This window comes from Lepidochelys kempii, chromosome 1 (assembly GCF_965140285.1).
Source record: "Lepidochelys kempii isolate rLepKem1 chromosome 1, rLepKem1.hap1, whole genome shotgun sequence".
Taxonomy (NCBI): domain Eukaryota; kingdom Metazoa; phylum Chordata; order Testudines; family Cheloniidae; genus Lepidochelys; species Lepidochelys kempii.
This window is the reverse complement of record NC_136380.1, coordinates 288,282,251-288,301,553: the sequence shown is the minus strand read 5'-3', so window position 1 is coordinate 288,301,553 and position 19,303 is coordinate 288,282,251. Positions and strand designations below refer to the sequence as shown.

The 19,303-nt window shown below is 40.9% G+C and overlaps 1 protein-coding gene across 7 annotated transcripts in view; it reads right to left on the bottom strand.

The window, feature by feature from the left end:
- SAXO6 (stabilizer of axonemal microtubules 6) overlaps positions 1-17,297 on the bottom strand; it is a 34,395-nt gene extending 17,098 nt beyond the window's left edge. For 2 of the 7 annotated variants that reach the window (XM_073327839.2, XM_073327842.2), the window contains exons 1-7: positions 17,201-17,297; positions 15,749-15,863; positions 9,625-9,998; positions 9,045-9,179; positions 7,428-7,607; positions 4,312-4,451; positions 2,321-2,420 (exon numbers count right to left, since the gene is read on the bottom strand). In XM_073327839.2, coding sequence (XP_073183940.1) covers positions 2,321-2,420; positions 4,312-4,451; positions 7,428-7,607; positions 9,045-9,179; positions 9,625-9,998; positions 15,749-15,863; positions 17,201-17,218 — 1,062 coding nt within the window. In that variant the 5' untranslated portion in view covers positions 17,219-17,297. Of the gene's footprint in view, positions 1-2,320; positions 2,421-4,311; positions 4,452-7,427; positions 7,608-9,044; positions 9,180-9,624; positions 9,999-15,748; positions 15,864-16,651; positions 16,778-16,876; positions 16,952-16,981; positions 17,024-17,200 lie in introns of those variants that run through there. The other 5 variants (XM_078851126.1, XM_078851127.1, XM_073327838.1 and 2 more) reach the window with 4 other exon arrangements.
- Positions 17,298-19,303: the final 2,006 nt, after the last annotated feature.

Here is a 19,303-nt window from a genome sequence, read left to right as displayed (position 1 = left end):
TTTTGTAGATGTCAGAGCAGAGGCCAGTTTTAAGGAGAGATTTGACAGAGTTAAGATAGTAGTTGTATAGATCTTTTCATGGAACTTTTCCACATGCATCCGGGATGGCATGGAGAAGGCAGGGTGGTGGTTGAACGGAGAAGCTGACAGGGTGGACAGTAAAAGCTAGCGTTGTTGGCAAAGTGACAGTGGTGGATGACAGCATGATAAATTACGAGATCAGCTAGGCACAAAAGGTCTAAGTTGTGAAGGACCAAAGCACATTTGTGTCACTGTTTTTTATTTTCTTTTTTTTGGAAAAGGAGGGGCGATTGTTTTGGGGGGTTTTATTTAACTGATCATAGCTTCACTTTTTCTTCCAGTTAGGGATTTATATTCGTCTCACTGATTTGCAGAAATCTATTTCTCAGATGGTGGAAATCTTTTAAATTGCAAATGTATCTGAAATATTTTATTCGGTTCTATTTATTATTTGTCACATATGGCCTGATCTTGCAGGCCTTAACTCAAGGAAAACTAGTGGAGAAGCAAAGATCAGGTCCATAAGAGTTATTAACTTGTTTTAAGTCCTTCCTGTACCTTTTCTCCTGAAGCTTGGTAAATTCCCAGCTTTAACTTACTTTTCAGCCTTTACTACTTCAACTCATTTTTAATTAGTTAAAAGGTATAATAAAAATAACTGCAAGCCTCCCTAGTGAAACTATTTCAGAGACAAAGGGTTATATTGTATTCTCATTTCATTGTGTGAGGATATTAGTCAGACACAGTAATAAGAGCCAGCAAGATGAGAACACCCCTCTAGAACAGTGGTGTTGGAACACTTTTTACAGTGGAAGTGCTCAAAGCCATTGAACCAAACTGTAAACCGTGTATATGAGGGAAAGCTACTGCACCCCTGCTCTAAGAGCTATATACTGCTCTCTGTCTACAGGCAGAACTAGTCTGATATACTCTCAGGTGAAGTATAAATCAGAATCTGAATGGCAGAGCCCAGTCAAGGAAGATGAAAGGGAAAGTTAAACAACTTTTGAAGTATACACTATAAAAATATACTGTCATAAGTAAAAGAGAATCTGGTGGAGAGAAGAGTGAGTGAGTGAGTGTACAATCCTACCAGTTTTTTTTTGAATACTTCATCATGGAACCTCTTCGTTCCCATGTGACTTCCAACTAGCTTTCTCTGTGACTCCCCATAAACAAAAAATCTCCTGGGGAAGGCCAGGCTCAACTGGAAACATACGTCTATTGTCCTAGAATGTGGGAATTTGCTCATTTCTCTTACTCTCTAATGAAAGGCCACAAACATTTACCTCCTAAAATTCTCCACCTCACCCCAGTAAGGATCACTATTGCCTGATAAGGCACAAAGTAGTTCTCCATTAACAGCAGCTTCATCCATGATTTTGATAAGTACTGCATGATTAGACTAAAAAGTAGTAGGAAAAAAGATTCTAGCAGATAAACATTTTATTTCCTTGTCCTCACCCACCCCATAACCAGTTTGGGTCACCTTACAGCCACACACTATCTCAAACTCCCTCCCTGGAGTTTTTAGTGTTACCTTCACAATATCTCAAATCCTACGGGCATGGGAAATTGTCATCTGACAAAATGGTATTTCACTTTAAAAGCAAAGGGTTTCCATAACACTTGCAATCAGAGTGTGCTCAATAACTTAGAAATTCCTAAAATTTTAATTGTACTAAGCTGAGGTTTAATACATACCAAAACTAAAAAATACTGTTTGTTTTTAGTCCTCTTAGGTCCTCATGAGTTTGGTTTCACAGTAATTATTATGAGGTTCAATTGTTCTAAAATTTTACAGTGACACATCTCAACAAATTACAAAATTAGTTCCCCATATAATACTATATATACACATTTAGGCAAAACATATCTTTATCTCAACAAAGCAAAGTAAACTTGCTTGGTATCGCAAGTGAAGCAAGGGGTCGGAATACAATTCCTTTTCACTCCCTCTGCATTAGTGTCTTTGGACGCTGACTCTGCAAACACTCAGAATGAGAGGCCTTTCCCACAGACCATCTCAATTACATTTCCACTCTGGTTTGATCATAACTAGTTGGACCCTACCTTCTCAGCATGTCCTAGGCACAGAAATCCCACTGTGGAGTCACAATGTCTGCCCCATGGACCACATAAAGATATTGCAAGGATTTGATAGAATGGAGTACCTTGGGGTTGGGCCCCCTACAAAGGGGGTGAATCCTGAATTTCCTCAATGGGAGATGAGGACCCTCAGCACCTTGCTCACTGGGGCCCTAAAAGAATGCTTAGAAAATTTTATATGGATACTCACTTGATCTGGTATGTTTCTCCTGATACGTGACCAAGCTCCATCTTTGTATAAATATTGAGCTGGGGACAAAAATTTTGATCTATATTCAGTGTTCACCTTCCTAGAACATTAAGGGGGGAGGGGGGGAGACAGTAAAATTTTATTTTTTTTGTTTATCATCTAGGAGACTGTTTAAAAACAAATTTCATAATTACATAAATATAATTATAAGTGCTCTTGCACAGTAAAAGCTGCATGACAATTAAAGATGAATTCCAAAGCCAAAACTTTGAAAAATGTGTGCCTCAAGTTAGGCATATTTAGGCACCTAAAGAAGTACTGTGATTTTCAATAGTGCTCAGCACTTACTAAAATTAATTAGTCTTCACACATTTCCCCTCATGTGAAATATACAAACATATAAACATATACTGAAATTAGCTCTGTCTACCTAAAAAATTGCTGAGCAGTTCAATCATCCTCTTTTAATCTTGGCCCAAAATACAACTAACTTCATTTTCAGCATAAACGTGAAATAACCCTTTTGTCCAACACCTCTTCAGGAATACAGACTATAAAAGGCAAAAGTTAAAAAGTAAAATTAACCCAGTATATATTAATATGTAGGAAAAATTCAGTTGACATCTCTCCTAACTTTTGACCAGAGTCCTGTTTTCCCTTCCCTGAAACTGACACAACTTGGTCTCATATGTTCTACTAATGACAGTGTGACTGAACCAGCTCAAGAAGCAACACTGCAGCACATCCACACTAGTCATTCTGTTTCAGGAGTATATATTGCAAAGCATTGACACATATCAGATGCAGTTTCTTTCTATCAAAAGATAAGTGTTGTGTGTTTGCATGTGTTCACAATTTGGATTTGCTCTAGTAACTGCTTTGAATGCTTCTGTCCTGCACAAATAGCCACTGTAGAATCATGAAGGGCAGCGGCTACAGTCTTACAGAAAGCAGATACCATGGCAGAGGATCACCACCCTTCCCTCAAAAGCCACTGCCAAACTGACTCTGAGCCTGAAGGCCAAAACACTGACAACCAAAGAGTTAAGGAGCCTAATCTCATTTTATTTTCATTTATTTTTCCATAAATAAATTGCATCTGTTGCCTTTGTGTTTTTTCTTGGTTTGTAGCAAAACAAACTTATCTTCCAAGGTCCAGAGACAGGAGTGGCCCAGGCTTAGACAGAAGACACAGAGCCACCCCATCCCAGTAAAACCTTAAAGAAAACAAGTGGGTGAAGGAGCACAATAGGGAGGCACATGGATTTACTAGAGAATGAAGGTGGTGGGGTGGATTGTACGTTTCTGATTAATGTCCATTTTCTGGGGTTTTCTCTTTCTCTTTTTCAGATCTTAGAAGCATAGGAGCTGCTGCTTTAAAAAAAAATTAAAAAGTGTATGGACTGCCAAGGCAATCCTGGCAATGTAAGTAATGCTGAGAGGCAGAAGGTATATGCAATACCCATAGCATCATCTGACTAACTCAGTTTTCTCCATGTTTTTCAGGTGACTCTATGGCTCAGGAAAGTTTTCATGTTAATCTTGTGTGCCTTCCTGTGATGAGGCATGGCGGGAACTGGGCAGAGCAGAGAACAACCAAGTACCTCAAGGCCAGCATGCAACCAGTAAGTGAGCAGCTTGACAGGTGACTGAGTTAGCAGTCTACATTTTCAAAGCAGTCACTGAAAGATAAACAGCAGCAATAGGGGACTGGACTGGGAGAACTAACCGAACTCCTGCTTTTGTTTCCAGCACTACACTGGTCCAGCGTGAGCTGGTGAAGGATGAAGCAGTGTTTTGGTTTATCCACAGCAAGCACAATCACAATGCTAGTATGAAGTTGAAAAAAAAAGAGGTATGTGGACAAGAGGTGTTAGACAGATATGCTAAGGTAATGCACTTGATTCCAATGTCAAAATGATGAATGCCCACCACACCTCACAATATTAGGGTGCTGAATACCTAAGTTCAGTTTTTCTATACATACATACCTAAGACTTGTATGTAAAGAGCGGGGCTTTTGAGTAATATGTTGTTTATTTTTTTGTTTGGGTGGTTTCTGTTCTGTTTCTGATTTCCCTTGTTTTGGTGAATCTCCCGCTGGCTTTAGGAATGTTTCTTTCCTTTTATTCTAAGGCAAAGATAATTTTAGAAATACCATATTAGCTAACAAACTAAACAAACTCTGTAAATGCAAATTCTATGTCACACTAGCCTTTTTTTTTTTTTTTTAACATTTTAAATGATAGAATCATAGAAATATAGGGCTGGAAGGGACCTCAAGAAGTTATCAAGTCCAGTACCTTGCACTGAGGCAGAACCAAGTATCCCAAGGCCATCCCTGACAGGTGCTTGACCAATCTGTTTTTTAAAACCTCCTATGATGCAAATTCCACAACCTTCCTGGGAAGTCTATTTCAGAACTTAAATACCCTTATAGGTAGAAAGTTTTTCCTAATATCTAATCTGCATATCCATTGCTGCAAATTAAGCCCTTTACATCGTGTCCTACCTTCAGCGGACATGGAGAACAAATGATCATAGTCCTTTTTATAACACCCCTTAATATATCTGATGACTGTTCTGAGGTCTCTCCCAGCCTCCTTTTCTCAAGACTAAACATGTCCAGTTTTTTTAACCTTTCTTCACAGGTCAGGTTTTCTAAACCTTTTATCATTTTTATTGCTTCCCTCTGAACTATCTCCAATTTGTCCCCACCATTCTTAAAGCGTGGAGCCCAAAACTGGACACAGTCTCCAGTTGAGGCCTCACCAATGCTCAATAAAGTGGAACATTTACCTCCTGTGTTTTACATATGACACTCTTGTTAATACATCCCAGAATTATATTAGCCTTTTTTGCAACTGCATCCCGTTGTTGGCTTATATTCAGTTTATGATCCACTATAACCCCCAATCCTTTTCTGCAGTACTGTTGGCTAGCCAGCTATTCAGTGCACACTAGGGAACTTTTAGTGTACGCCAGCAGGGTCTACATGGCCAGTATGTTGCGCACTAACACACATGTAGACAAGCTCTCATACACATATTTAATGTAATCTCTACAAGACAGCAATGTTAAGCTTGCTTGTTTTGAAAAAATCTCAAAGCCTGGAAATGCCAATATTCAGGTTCCTACTGCAACATTCACTCAGCCACATCATACGTCCTATATACTTTATGGAATACATTTAACATAAAACTACACATTTAATAAGAAACCACAGGAATAAAACAGCACTACACCTATGCAAGGTGGCTAAGTTAATACTGCTATATAAATCTTATCTTTGTATTTCTGAAATTTAAAAAATATGGTACATCTTTAATGTTGCACTAAAGTAGGGGGAATTTTTGTATTTCTTCTGTTATTTTGTGAGAAAGCCCCTAAAAGTGACGTGAGAAGAATTTTAGGATTTTTTAGAAAACTTGGCTTGCGCTCTTTTTTGCTGCGTTGTGATTTACAAAAGGTTTGAGGGTTTTTCCCCTGTTCAAATTTTTCATTTTTCCTGCTTGTTTTTTACCTTAAATCTCAGCTTTGTCACATGTGGCTATCTGGTTTTGCTGGAGGCCCTCAGATATATATTGCAAGAGCACACTGAACTGAAGGGGCGGGTGTGATGAACCTTTAGAAACATACTGTTCTCCAAAATATATATTCATCACTGAAGATAAATATATATAAAAAAATGTTTCCGACAGCGTAACTAAAAATTCCTTACTCCTTCATTTGCTCAACTGTCTCTTCTCTTGTAACGTTATAATTTTACTTACTTCTCCTGTTCTCTTCCAGGGTACACTATAACCTGTATTTCCAATGTTTAAAAATAAGCAGAAAACTTAAACCAAACCCCAAACTTTTCAGACTTTCTTCATACTTGCTAGAGAAGCAAAACAGAGGGCAAAAGCTAGTTTATCAAGAAACAGATATGATGGACTGAACAGAGTCCCATCCAGACCTCATTACTGAAGGATGCATAGCCTACTCTGTAGGGCTTTAAAATGGGTAAAACAGTGAGCAGCATACTAGAAAAATCTTGTTTATCCTACGACTGTGCAAAGTAGGTTAGATTTTACGTAGTTTGGAACTCTCAGCCAGACAGAATACCATTATTCCAGTGGATCTGAATTTAATAAAAAGACTATTGTCATGTTCCCTGAAGGCTGTGTCTACACAGATATTTTTTCTAAACATTTTCTACTACTGGTATAATTAGTTCAGCTCTGCTATCAGGAAAAAAAGCCCGTCACTACCAGTGTTCTTACCATAGTGTATTCTAAACCAACTCAAGATGAATTGGTGCCAAACCTGCACCAACAACCCACACCTTCTCTAAACTTCAAGTGCACTGGTGGTAGTGCAGCTGAACTGGCAATAGCAATGGTTAAGAAATCTTTGCAAAAATAATTTAGTGTATGCAAGACCTAAAAGGTAGTTGACTGCTGTCTGGGCTTTACAAAAGACATCCTAACGTTTGAACTAGACACTGGAATCTGTCTATACTACATGGTGTGCTATCAACTTAAAAAGTGAGTTGAATAAAAGTTACAATCCCTGCACCCATTTTTTCTTTAAGTGTAACTATAGTCTGAAAATTGACTGTAAAATTGGTACCTTTACACAGACTGGATTTGTTCCTTGTACATGTTCAAATGCATAGCTTTGGAGTTTTGTGATTACAAAAAAATATTGCTTTTTACTCCTGTTAGACTTGGAGAACCAACACACTCAATAGAAAGTTCACTGAATTCTACTCCTTGTTGGTCATCAAGAGACTGCACAGGTGCCAAGCAGGGCATAACTTGCCTGGTAGAATCCATATTGCTAGCAGCAGTACACAGAAAGGAAAGAATCTCAGAGCCAAGCTAAGGATTTGGGTTGGCAGTTAGCAAAAAGAAAAATCTTTTATTTTGGAAACTGAGCACACTTCACACAGAAATCACAGAGATAAATCCAGGGAGCCTCACAATGTTATTTTTAGAGTCCTTTTTTAGAGCAGAACCATTCCCAATGGACTGCAATGTCAAATGTAATAATTATAAAACTTAACAGAAAAAAACACTATAAACAGACTACTGAAATACCATTCAAAGATGTATATGAATACCTTTCTTTCAGGGGAGATATTTACTGGTGCACATACAGGAAATTCTCTCTCTTCCAAATCACACTTCAGTTTTGGTCCCATCACTGGAGGAGAAACTTTGAAACTTCTCTCATATTCAGTTTCAGGGATAATTGTGGGAGACTTAAATGGGGGAATGGATTTACTTGTATTGTGAATAACCTTTGAATTTAAAAAACAAAAGAAGTTAATTTCCTAACCTTAAAGTCAAATTTTCAAAATTAGTTACCTTAGTGATTCCTCCAGTATGCACACAGAGAAGCAAAGGGTGAACAAATACTGCATGAGGAAAAGTTACCTATTAGATTTATAGGCTAAATGGGGAAATTACTTAATTTCAGAAATTATTTTTCAGTTTATTCCTTTGCATGAATGTAATTCAGAGACCTTTCTAAGTCTAGACCCAACTACTTTTCCTTATTTGTGACTTTATTTTATTTTTTCTAAAAGAGCATATTTTCTTCAGTTGGGGACGAAGGTAGTTGGCAAATCTTTGCAATTCACCTTTAGATTGGTTTTCAGGATCATAGATTTTTGAAACAATATACGATAAAACCTACATTACAGCCTGTCAGTAAGTACTGATGGACTCTTTCATGGTTTAAAATAAGGCTCTTATTGCACAGTAATTTGATCCATTCCTTTTTCTGCAATTAATTCTGTGTTATAAACGAAGATGTAATAGTCAAGCAAATTCTACAACTGGTCAGACCTGATCTTCCCACAGATTATTGAAACTTAAAGGACACGCCATATGCCATAGAGATAAATTTTCCTCAACTTTGCTATATGGGCTTGGATTAGAACAATTATCTTGAGGTCAAGATAATTTGGGCATTCTTAATACACCTGTTTAAGGATCAGGTATCTCTATTACTGTAATATTCAGATGTACTTTTCATCAGGTTGTTTACAGATATAAGTCAGAAAGTCAAGATACAATACTCTGTTAATAACACTAGAATCTCATGATAAAAATTTCAATCTTAAATCCTGATACTGCTAACACTTTACATGTGTATAACTTTACTATTCTGAGTAGTCCCACTGATCTCAAATTTGTAGTAAACAGTAGTAAATTTAAACACATGTGTAAACATTTGCAGGATCAGGGCCCTTACACTGTATGTTTTTGGAGTAAACTTCAAAAGAAAAAAACCTTACAGCTTCAGACTTCCTGTTCTTTGCAATGGAACAGCTGTTTTAATGAGCACCAATTAGGAGAGCATCGTACGGATTAGTAATAAAATCTCAATGAAAAGGAGCGCTCTGTGAAGTCTTTCATAATTTAAACAATGTGATATTACAACACCTACCTATTATTGAACTGATCCTGCAGACTCTACACAAGCAAAATTCCCACTGAAGTACATAAAATTGCAATGAGAGTTTTGCTTGCATAGGGGGAGGCAGGATCAGATCCTTTTATAAGGGATCATATGTGAATTAATGGGCTTTTATATATTATAAAACAAAAGTGGCACTGTAAATAACATACCAATCTACCATAACAAAATATAAGGAAAGTATTGTAATTAAATGACTTTATTGACTGATAAACTAAATTATATATTTACTTTTCAGATTCTTTAAAATTACCTGGTCAGCTGCAAGCATTGGAGAGTTTTTTGGGGGGGTTTTCCATAAAAACTGCCTTTGATATTCAGAATTTCTGGGGAAACTATTTGAAGGTGAAATATTCATGCCCGATTTCTTTTGCAGGACTCTGTGAAACTGTCAATGAATCAGAAAAATCTCCACTTATTGTTCTCCTCTACTTTCTGTTGCTGCAATTTTCTTTTAACTAAGCTGTTATAATCCACATCCTTAGATCAGGCCAACTAACTGAATGAAAGATACGCTATCTCATTCTCGACAATATCTTGGAAGACTACAAATCATGGGCTAAATTCTAGTTCACTTGAAGTAAATGGTAAAACTCCCATGGACTTAAGTGGAATCAGAATCTGGTCCTAACAAACAGCTCTTCCAACATAATGGGGTCTTAACATAGATTAACATCAAAATACAGAGTTGCATAGAGACAAAGTTATAAGAAAAAGAAGAAAGTTTTAAGCATGAAAGCTTGCTTAACTGTATTTAATATACTGTAATAGTCACATTATTAACTTCAACCATAGACTATAAGAAAGGGAAAAGTTTTTCTAATGATCCCTACCCCATTATCCATTTTTTCTAAGTGCTTTTTTGGAGATACAAATACTGCTTTCTGGTTCACTGGAGTTGCGGGTGGCAACTTCTTCCTACTGTTTTCTGCAAGGGTGATGGCTGATTCAATCCTAGAATCTGCAGAGTGAGACCGAATTTTTTTAGGAAGCCTGGGTGCTTCAGGTGTTTCAATGTTTTCCAGATTTCTATCATTATCGTGGTTATCTGTGTGTGACTCTGCAGGCCCAGTGCCTTCGAATTCTGGTGCGTCGTCCAAATATCCCTCCAAATCGCTGTCCCCTCTCCAATCAAAGGACTTTGAAATCTGTGGGTTGAAGTAAGGCACCCTTCTCTTGGAAATGAAGTTTGGCTCTCTTGTGATTCCTGCAAAATATGCATTAAGCTTGAGCACAATAAAATAAGTCTATTAGGATTTAAAGACACTGGAACACAAGATCAGAATGTTAACATACTGGGATGAGAATCTGAATATATAATACTGGATTGATTTTTAATAAATTTTGTAGATCTTTGAGCAAAGACAGTTTACAAACTATGGGCCTGTGAAATGTTGAGCTCTTACATACATGCTGAGTGCCTTTAATTCCCAGCTGAGTCAGTGGGAGATGTGGGTGCTTAGCCTGTCACAAGATCAAAAAGAAAAGGAGTACTTGTGATCTTGTGAGGTTTCAGAGTAACAGCTGTGTTAGTCTGTATTCGCAAAAAGAAAAGGAGTACTTGTGGCACCTTAGAGACTAACCAATTTATTTGAGCATAAGCTTTCGTGAGCTACAGCTTACTTCATCGGATGCATACTGTGGAAAGTACAGAAGATCTTTTTATACACACAAACCATGAAAAAATGGGTTGTCATAAATATAAAGGGAAGGGTAAACCCCTTTAAAATCCCTCCTGGCCAGAGGAAAAATCCTCTCACCTATAAAGGATTAAGAAGCTGACCAAAATGACCAATGAGGAGACAAGATACTTTCAAAAGCTGGGAGGAGGGAGAAAAACAAAGGGTCTGTGTGTCTGTCTATATGCTGCTTTTGCCAGGGACAGACCAGGAATGGAGTCTTAGAACTTTTAGTAAGTAATCTAGCTAGGTATGTGTTAGATTATGATTTCTTTAAATGGCTGAGAAAAGAATTGTGCTGAATAGAATGACTATTTCTGTCTGTGTGTCTTTTTTGTAACTTAAGGTTTTGCCTAGAGGGATTTTCTATGTTTTGAATCTAATTACCCTGTAAGGTATCTACTATCCTGATTTTATAGGGGTGATTCCTTTACCTCTATTTACTTCTATTGCTTTTAAAAGTCTTCTTGTAAGAAAACTGAATGCTTTTTCATTGTTCTCAGATCCAAGGGTTTGGGTCTGTGGTCACCATGCAAATTCGTGAGGATTTTTACCAAACCTTTCCCAGGAAGTGGGATGCAAGGTTTGGGAGGATTTTGGGGGAAAAGATGTGTCCAAACTACGTTTCCCAGTAAACCCAGTTAGAGTTTGGTGGTGGCAGTGGATATTCCAAGGACAAAGGATAAAATTAATTTGTACCTTAGGGAAGTTTTAACCTAAGCTGGTAAAAGTAAGCTTAGGAGGTTTTCATGCAGGTCCCCACATCTGTACCCTAGAGTTCAGAGTGGGGGAGGAATCTTGACATGGGTGTTTACCACTACAAAAGGTTTTCTCTCCCCCCACCCCACTCTCCTGCTGGTAATAGCTTATCTAAAGTGATCACTCTCCTTACAATGTGTATGATAATCAAGGTGGGCCATTTCCAGCACAAATCCAGGTTTTCTCCCCACCCCCCACAAACCCACTCTCCTGTTGGTAATAGCAACAGAGACAAACACCTACAAGATCTCTATCAAGCATTCTTACAACTACAATACCCACCTGCGGAAGTGAAGAAACAGATTGATAGAGCCAGAAGAGTTCCCAGAAGTCACCTACTACAGGACAGGCCTAACAAAGACAATAACAGAACGCCACTAGCCATCACCTTCAGCCCCCAACTAAAACCCCTCCAAAGCATTATTAAGGATCTACAACCTATCCTGAAGGATGACCCAACACTCTCTCAAATCTTGGGAGACAGGCCAGTCCTTGCCTACAGACAGCCCCCCAACCTGAAGCAAATACTCAAAAGCAACCACATACCACACAACAGAACCACTAACCCAAGAACCTATCCTTGCAATAAAGCCCGTTGCCAACCGTGCCCACATATCTGTTCAGGGGACACCATCACAGGGCCCAATAATATCAGCCACACTATCAGAGGCTCGTTCACCTGCACATCCACCAATGTGATATATGCCATCATGTGCCAGCAATGCCCCTCTGCCATGTACATTGGTCAAACTGGACAGTCTCTACGTAAAAGAATAAATGGACACAAATCAGATGTCAAGAATGATAACATTCATAAATAGTCGGAGAACACTTCAATCTCTCTGGTCACATGATTACAGACATGAAAGTTGCGATATTACAAGAGAAAAACTTCAAATCCAGACTCCAGCGAGAGACTGTTGAATTGGAATTCATTTGCAAATTGGATACAATTAACTTAGGCTTGAATAGAGACTGGGAGTGGCTAAGTCATTATGCAAGGTAACCTATTTCCCCTTGTTTTTTCCTACCCCTCCCCCCCGACGTTCTTGTTAAACCCTGGATTTGTGCTGGAAATGGCCCACCTTGATTATCATACACATTGTAAGGAGAGTGATCACTTTAGATTAGCTATTACCAGCAGGAGAGTGGGGTGGGGGGAGAGAAAACCTTTTGTAGTGGTAAACACCCATTTTTTCATGGTTTGTGTGTATAAAAAGATCTTCTGTGCTTTCCACAGTATACATCCGATGAAGTGAGCTGTAGCTCACGAAAGCTTACGCTCAAATAAATTGGTTAGTCTCTAAGGTGCCACAAGTACTCCTTTTCTTTTTGCGAATACAGACTAACACAGCTGTTACTCTGAAACCTCACAAGATCAAGTCGTACAAGCCTCTTTTGCAACTTCCAGTGTAATCAATGGGAGTCAGTGAGAATAGCTGAGGGCAGAAATTTAACCCGCAGCCACTACAAAGATTAATTTGGCTAAAATTATCAAATCATCAATCTGCACTGGCCAAGCATGGCATGGAACTTCCTAAACTACTTATGTATGTTGCATAGGTGCATTGCTGAATAGGTTTTAACCTTACAGTCACTGGAGAGCAGTAACCTGTCACCATATGCATAATAACATTCTGCACAGACACCTGCACAGATTTCTTCTTTCAAAAAAAAAAAAAAAATCTTCGAGAGTAGCCTTTAAAATAACTTATTATCTTTAATACATTACACAATATTTTTAAAGCTTAGGAAACATCTTTCCCTATTTACACAAAAAAGAGACACTGATTATCTGAGATGATTTTAAACAATTAAAAAATAGCTGATTTATGTAAGATAAGGAGAACAAAATTAATCATTTTAAGAGGGAAATGGGTGGTTAAACATATAGTAGTTAAATAAAGTGTGACAACAGAATCCTGCTGGAGAGTGTTAAACAACTAACAAAGGACTCTATTTGGCTGAGATGAATAGTTGCAGAGTATATAAACTAATCTGTGAGGAACTAGGGTACAGCTGGAAAGAGAATATACTGTCTTTCAGGCAGAAGGTAGCATATTAAATGTCAGATGCATAGAATGTTTGGGCTACAAAGCATATAAATGCCAAAAGTAGTAATGTAACATTTGGAGGAACACTCGGAATATGACAGAATTAAATTTTCAGCACTCAAGCTGACCTATCTGTTTGTTTGGATAAGTGTTATGAGTAATTCTTAAATTGCCACAATCTGTTAAGAGAAACTATTAAGTATGCATTTCAACAGAAAAGAGCCAAAAGTGAGCCAAACATTATCAGTCAGTGGAGACACCAATCTGTGTCTGTGAGTAGTGTTCCAAGGATGTGTGTGATTAAATGTGATCAGACAAAGAGGTGGGCATATAAAATGGAAGCAAAGGTCTGGGGGAGACATAACCTAAGCACAACAAAAGCTATGAAAACAGATGGCTTTTTTGCCAACCCACATGATTTTGAGTCTTGATATCTGATGTTTAGCTTAAATCCCTAGCTCCCAGAGGCATGTGAGTAGATGAGAATCTTAGTTTAAAGTTTCTAGCCCACACGGTTATGGAAAAAAGCTTGAAAATGTGACAGTTTACAAAGGCTCAAATCAGAAGGCAATAAAAATTACCCAATTTTTTAATTGAGATTTTAGCCATTTCTGTGACTTTGGGTCTAAGACATGATTTTTGAATGTTTGGTGTTAGTAATACTGGATTCAAATAAAAGGGAATGCTTGTAGCTTTCTTGGAATTGCTTTGAAAGTCTTGCTGTCACTGACCACTTGAAGACCATGTTGGTTTGAGAGACCAGAGAGAACCAGCACAGATAACACAGTTCCAAACTCTTATTTTGTGTCCTGAGACACACACACACACAGAAGACTCTGATGGCCAGGTGATTTTTAAATGCCACCTGCAAAACTCCATCTGAGGACTTTCCAAAAAGGGTGTGGGGAGCTGTTTAACTTAAAAATCAACACTGCTGAATTCATTCAAAGTTACATTAAACTCCATCTTGTGCAACAGACTGAAGCAAAAGGAATGGAAAAGCAATTTCAAAAGCATCACTGCAATTTTTAAGATATTCATTTTGGAAATAATTTGACTAAATAAAATCCAGTAACATGGATACAACTTGTTGATTATAAATTGTTAAAATGCAAGTACTAGTTTAAGACACAAATGGTACTTAAAATGTAGTATTCCTATGAAAACAATGGGTAGAAATGTGCAGTTTCCTTAATAAGAAAATGCAAGTGCAAATGTTGGGACTTGTACAACAATGGCACTTTTGTTAGAGAACTGCCATGATACTGTTAAATTAACTCTCCATGCTAACAAGGATTGTAATTTTATTTTTAGCTCAAGAGAAAAAAAAAGCTTTCTGTTTTCCTAAAGTAGATATTTTCCTATCCTGTGATTTGATCTTTCTTGAAGTTATCTTTTTTAAAAAACCTAAACTGAGATTACTTACAGCTCAATTTTTAAAAAAAGATCCAGGCCAGGGAGAAGGGCATGATGAACTATCCAAACCCTGATTGTGCACAGGGCTGAGCACAGTGCCCTCACTTTGGAGCTGAATGTGCTCAGCACCTCCCACAAAACCCTAGTTCCATGAAGAATTGAGCTCTTGGGTCTTGATAGTCAAGGCACTCAGCATCTCACAGAATTGAGTCCCAGGTGCCTAATAATTCACATTTCATGAAATCTCATTGTAACTCACCTCTATTCTATACTATGCATGTTCTTATACTACTCTCATCACCATAGTATGGAAGTCTCAGAAACTTCCAGTAGTGCATTAATCAACATGACTGCAACCTGTCAGGTGTTTATTCTCATTCTTTTGGCAGGGGAACAAGTGTTCTGTTTTGGGAATATTTTTAATAATACCATACACATTGCTATATGATTGTTAGAAAAGGCAAGGTCAAAGACACTACCTCGCACTTAGAGCAGAAGGTGGTGAGATGGAAGATAGGATAATTACTTGTCTTGACAAAGCTACCAAATTGCCTGATGCTTACACTGACAACCAATTTTACTACCAGTAGATGACTCTTATAATGCTTAAATGTCAAGCTCAAACAAGGCAACCAATCTTACTCTAATATGTACACTCTGCAGATTATTTCATATCTATATCCCTTCATTAATCGCTTATGCCTATTCACTAGTTCAAACTTCTCCTACTCATCTTTTGCCTTCCACTTAATGTGTGGCCTCTTTTGTCATCTCTTCCCATTCCTGCCTCTGTCTTGTTTCATGCAAAGAGTAATAGTGCCTAATTATTTTACTGTAACTAATTTGCTTTATTACCTCCACCCTGTACCCCTGCAATACAACCCATCTCGTGCTAACTCTGTGCCTATGTTTAGAGCTGGACATACACCATTGAATGACATGTACATTTCTCACTTTAGATAAAAATGTAAACTAGTTCACTCTCTGCAAAACTTGGGCTCTGTGCAAAGATGATGTATGAGTTATGGCAGTTATTTCTAATAGCTTACCTAGTTGATCAGACCGAAGTCCAGCCCTTGAGGATTTTTGCTCTCGTGAAGGGTTACAAAACTCTGACAGATCTGACTTTTTCCATTTGAAGTTCCTCTTATATTCACTCAATCCCTACAGCAAATGGACATACACTGTGAGTAGTGCCATTTTTCCACCTACCTCCCAACAACAGATCTCCCAGCACTTAAATATCCACAGGCACATTGTAAAGCATAATCGGTCAGATAAGCAGGTAGGTACCTCTGCTTCTAAAACAATCTTGATCAAAGTAAGCAAAAAGTTTTTGTTCTGTTTTCTGACAGCAATGTCAGAAACAGTGCAAATACAAAGTCATTTCACATGTCAAGGATACCATCTAGAATGTGCATACTATTTTAAGTTTTAACTACATTTTTAAAAATAAATACTATGGATCCAGTTCATCTCAAATTTATTCCTTGGATCATATTTGTCTGAATCAATCTTCTTTGGAGCAAGAACCTTATTTTTCTACATATTCTGCTGAACACCTCGTACATCTCTTGTACTACATAAATAAGAGTGAGATGCCACATCCCCTTAGTTCGTCTCAGTTAAGAGACCTGCTACTGGATGAGCACCCACATGCCACCCCCATCTTGTGCTAGCCTGGTGCCACACTGTACCTGTACCAACACACAACCCTCCTCCTGTACTCTACCTCAGTACCCCAGTGCCCACACAAACGATTCTATGCCAGTGCAGTGCCCACACAGATCCTGCACCATCCGCCTATCCTGTACCATCCCCCCATCCCGTGCCAGCCTAGTGCCCACACAGGTCCTGTACCATCCCGCCATCCCATGCCAGCCTAGCGTCCACACAGGTCCTGCACCATCCCCTTATCCCCTGCCAGCCCTGTGCCCGCACAGGTCCCATACCATCGCCCCTGCCTGTGCCAGCCCCGTGCCCGCACAGGTCTTGTAACATCCCCCATTTCCTGTGCCGGCCCAGTGCCCACACAGGTCCTGCACCATCCCGTGCCAGCCTAGTGCCCACACAGGTCCTGCACCATCCTCCCCAATGCCGTGCCAGCCTAGTGCCCAGACAGGTCCTGTACCATCCCCCCATCCCATGCCAGCCCTGTGTCCGCACAGGTCCCGTACCATCGCCCCTGCCTGTGCCAGCCCCGTGCCCGCACAGGTCTTGTAACATCCCCCCATCCTGTGCCGGCCCAGAGTCCACACAGGTCCTGTACAATCCTCCCATACCCTGGCAGCCCCGTGCCCACACGGGTCCTGCACCATCCCCGGCCAGCCCAGTGCCCACACAGGACCAGGACCGACCGGCCCTGACCCCACTCCACGCAGCTCATCACCCGCTCCGTGCCTGCTTGGTTCGCACAGCGCCGGTGCCCGGCCGGACGGCGCGGGGGACAGGCCGGAGACTAAGCCAGGGCCCGGGAAGGCCTGGCGGGCGGCCGCCCTCACCTTGAAGCGCACGGGCATGGCGGCGGCGGCGGCGGCGGGGCCGCTCCGGGCAGGCGGCTGTAAACACTCCCGTTTCCCTGGCAAAGCCCCCGGCCCGGCTTCCCTGCCCCGGCGCCTGCGCGGGGAGCCGCCCAATCAGGCGCGGCAGCCGGCTTCCCCCCGCGGGGCGGGGCGGGGCGGGGCGGGGCGACAGGCCAGAGGAGCCGCAGCGGGAGCGGAGCCTGGCGTCCCCACGCCTCGGCTGCCAGGCAGCCGGCCCGGGCCCTGCCCCTGCCCATCCCCACCCGCGCGCGGGCTGCCCCTGCTGGGGGCTGCTCCGGGGAGCCCCGAGCGCGAGGCCGGCGCCCAGCACGAGCCCGCTGGCTTCCCCCGCCGCGAGGCGGATGGTCGCTCCGCGCGGGGCTTCTGCTTCCCCGGGCTGGCTCCTAGCTGGGCCTTCCGCCGCCACCCCGCAGCGGGTCCGCTGGCCCGGTGCTGAAGGGCTCCAGGAGCGGGCTCGGCCCCAGCCGCGCGTCGCTGGTGGATTGGTGGGGAGGGGCTCGCTGTGAGGTGCGGGCACACGCGCCTGCTCGCTGCTGGGAGCCGTGCGGGTACGTGGCGCACCGCTCCCAGTGAGGGAAAGGCGGAGAGGAGCCCAGGGTGCCCCAAAGAGGAGCCCAAGGCTGCAGGTGCCCAGGAAGCGGAATGAGCTGTGCTGGTACAAGGTGCACTACTAGAGTCCACTGTAACCGAGGCCAGGTGTACACTATAAATAGGGTGACCCGGTGTCCCGATGTTTAGGGACAGTTCCGATTTTGGGGTCTTTTTCTCATAATAGGCGCCTATTACCCTCTACCCCCTGTCCCGATTTTTCACACTTGCTGTCTGGTCACCCTAAACTGTCTGGTTTTACTGTCTGGTAAACTGTCACCCTAAACTTCCATTGGTATAACTGTCGGCTGAAAAATTCACACCCCTGAGCAATACCTAATCCCCGTGTAGACGGGGCTATGTTGACTGGAGAGCTTCTCCCCTCTATATAGCTACCGCCTCAGGGAGGTGGATTAACTACCCCAGTGGGAGAACCTCTCCGGTGGGTGTAGTAGTGTCTTCACTGAACTGCTACAGCGGTGCAGCTGCATCAGTGCAGCATTTTAAGTGTAGACCTGTCCTGAATTCGCACTAGGGAGTTACACCCGTTTAACTATATGGGTAAAAAAATCACATCCCTAATCTGTTAGTTACTTACATCAGTACCAAACCTGAAAGTAGGTTTTAGAGAAATAGAGCAAAATTGTGTTTCATGTCTTTCTGAAGCCTGTTTAGGCACTGTGCCACTAGTGCTCCTCCACTCTTTGCAGCCATTCACTGACCCTTATGGAGCCAGCAGACCTTAATCTGTCTCCTCCCAAATCTCTGCTCAAGGCTCACTTCTTTTGACTAGCTTTCCACTCCTAATCTCCATTGTGGCAGTATGTGTGCCTGATCATACTGAATTAAAAAAACATGGTATAGAGAGGCGCAAAACACTAGAAATATTAAACAAGTTTTATGGAGTATTTTACATACCCTTTCTGTCCTCTGCTGTTGACCCTCTCCACCTTCGTACCTAGCATGATCTGCTGTTGCTATTCACTGATTTGTCTGTCTAGTGTAGACTAAGCTTCTTGAGATAGGGATCTTATTGTCTTTATGTCTGGAAAGCACTATGCGCTCCAACTGAAATATGGCCTATTCCAGCTCCCACTGATTTCACCGAAAGTTAGGTGGGGCCAGGCCCTGTATAAAAGGTAAATAATAATCATTCCTCTGCAATTTGTTGATTGGTGTGAGGTGATGGGGAACTTAATAACTAGCTTATAAGCAAAATAAAACATTTGTGTATATTCAAGGAAATAAAGGAGGAAGCGATGTTCTGCATTCCAAATGTTCAGGAAGTTTCACATCTTGTATTAAGGGATATCAAAGGCCAAAAAATCCTAATGTTGATATGTAATATACCGGTACCCATTGGATATTTTTGAAATTGAAACCATGGGCTTCACTAAGTCAGACAACTTGATTTGCTGCTGTTATGGTTCTTTGTATTGTTCAAGAAGCTCCACCTCGATACACTTCCTTAAA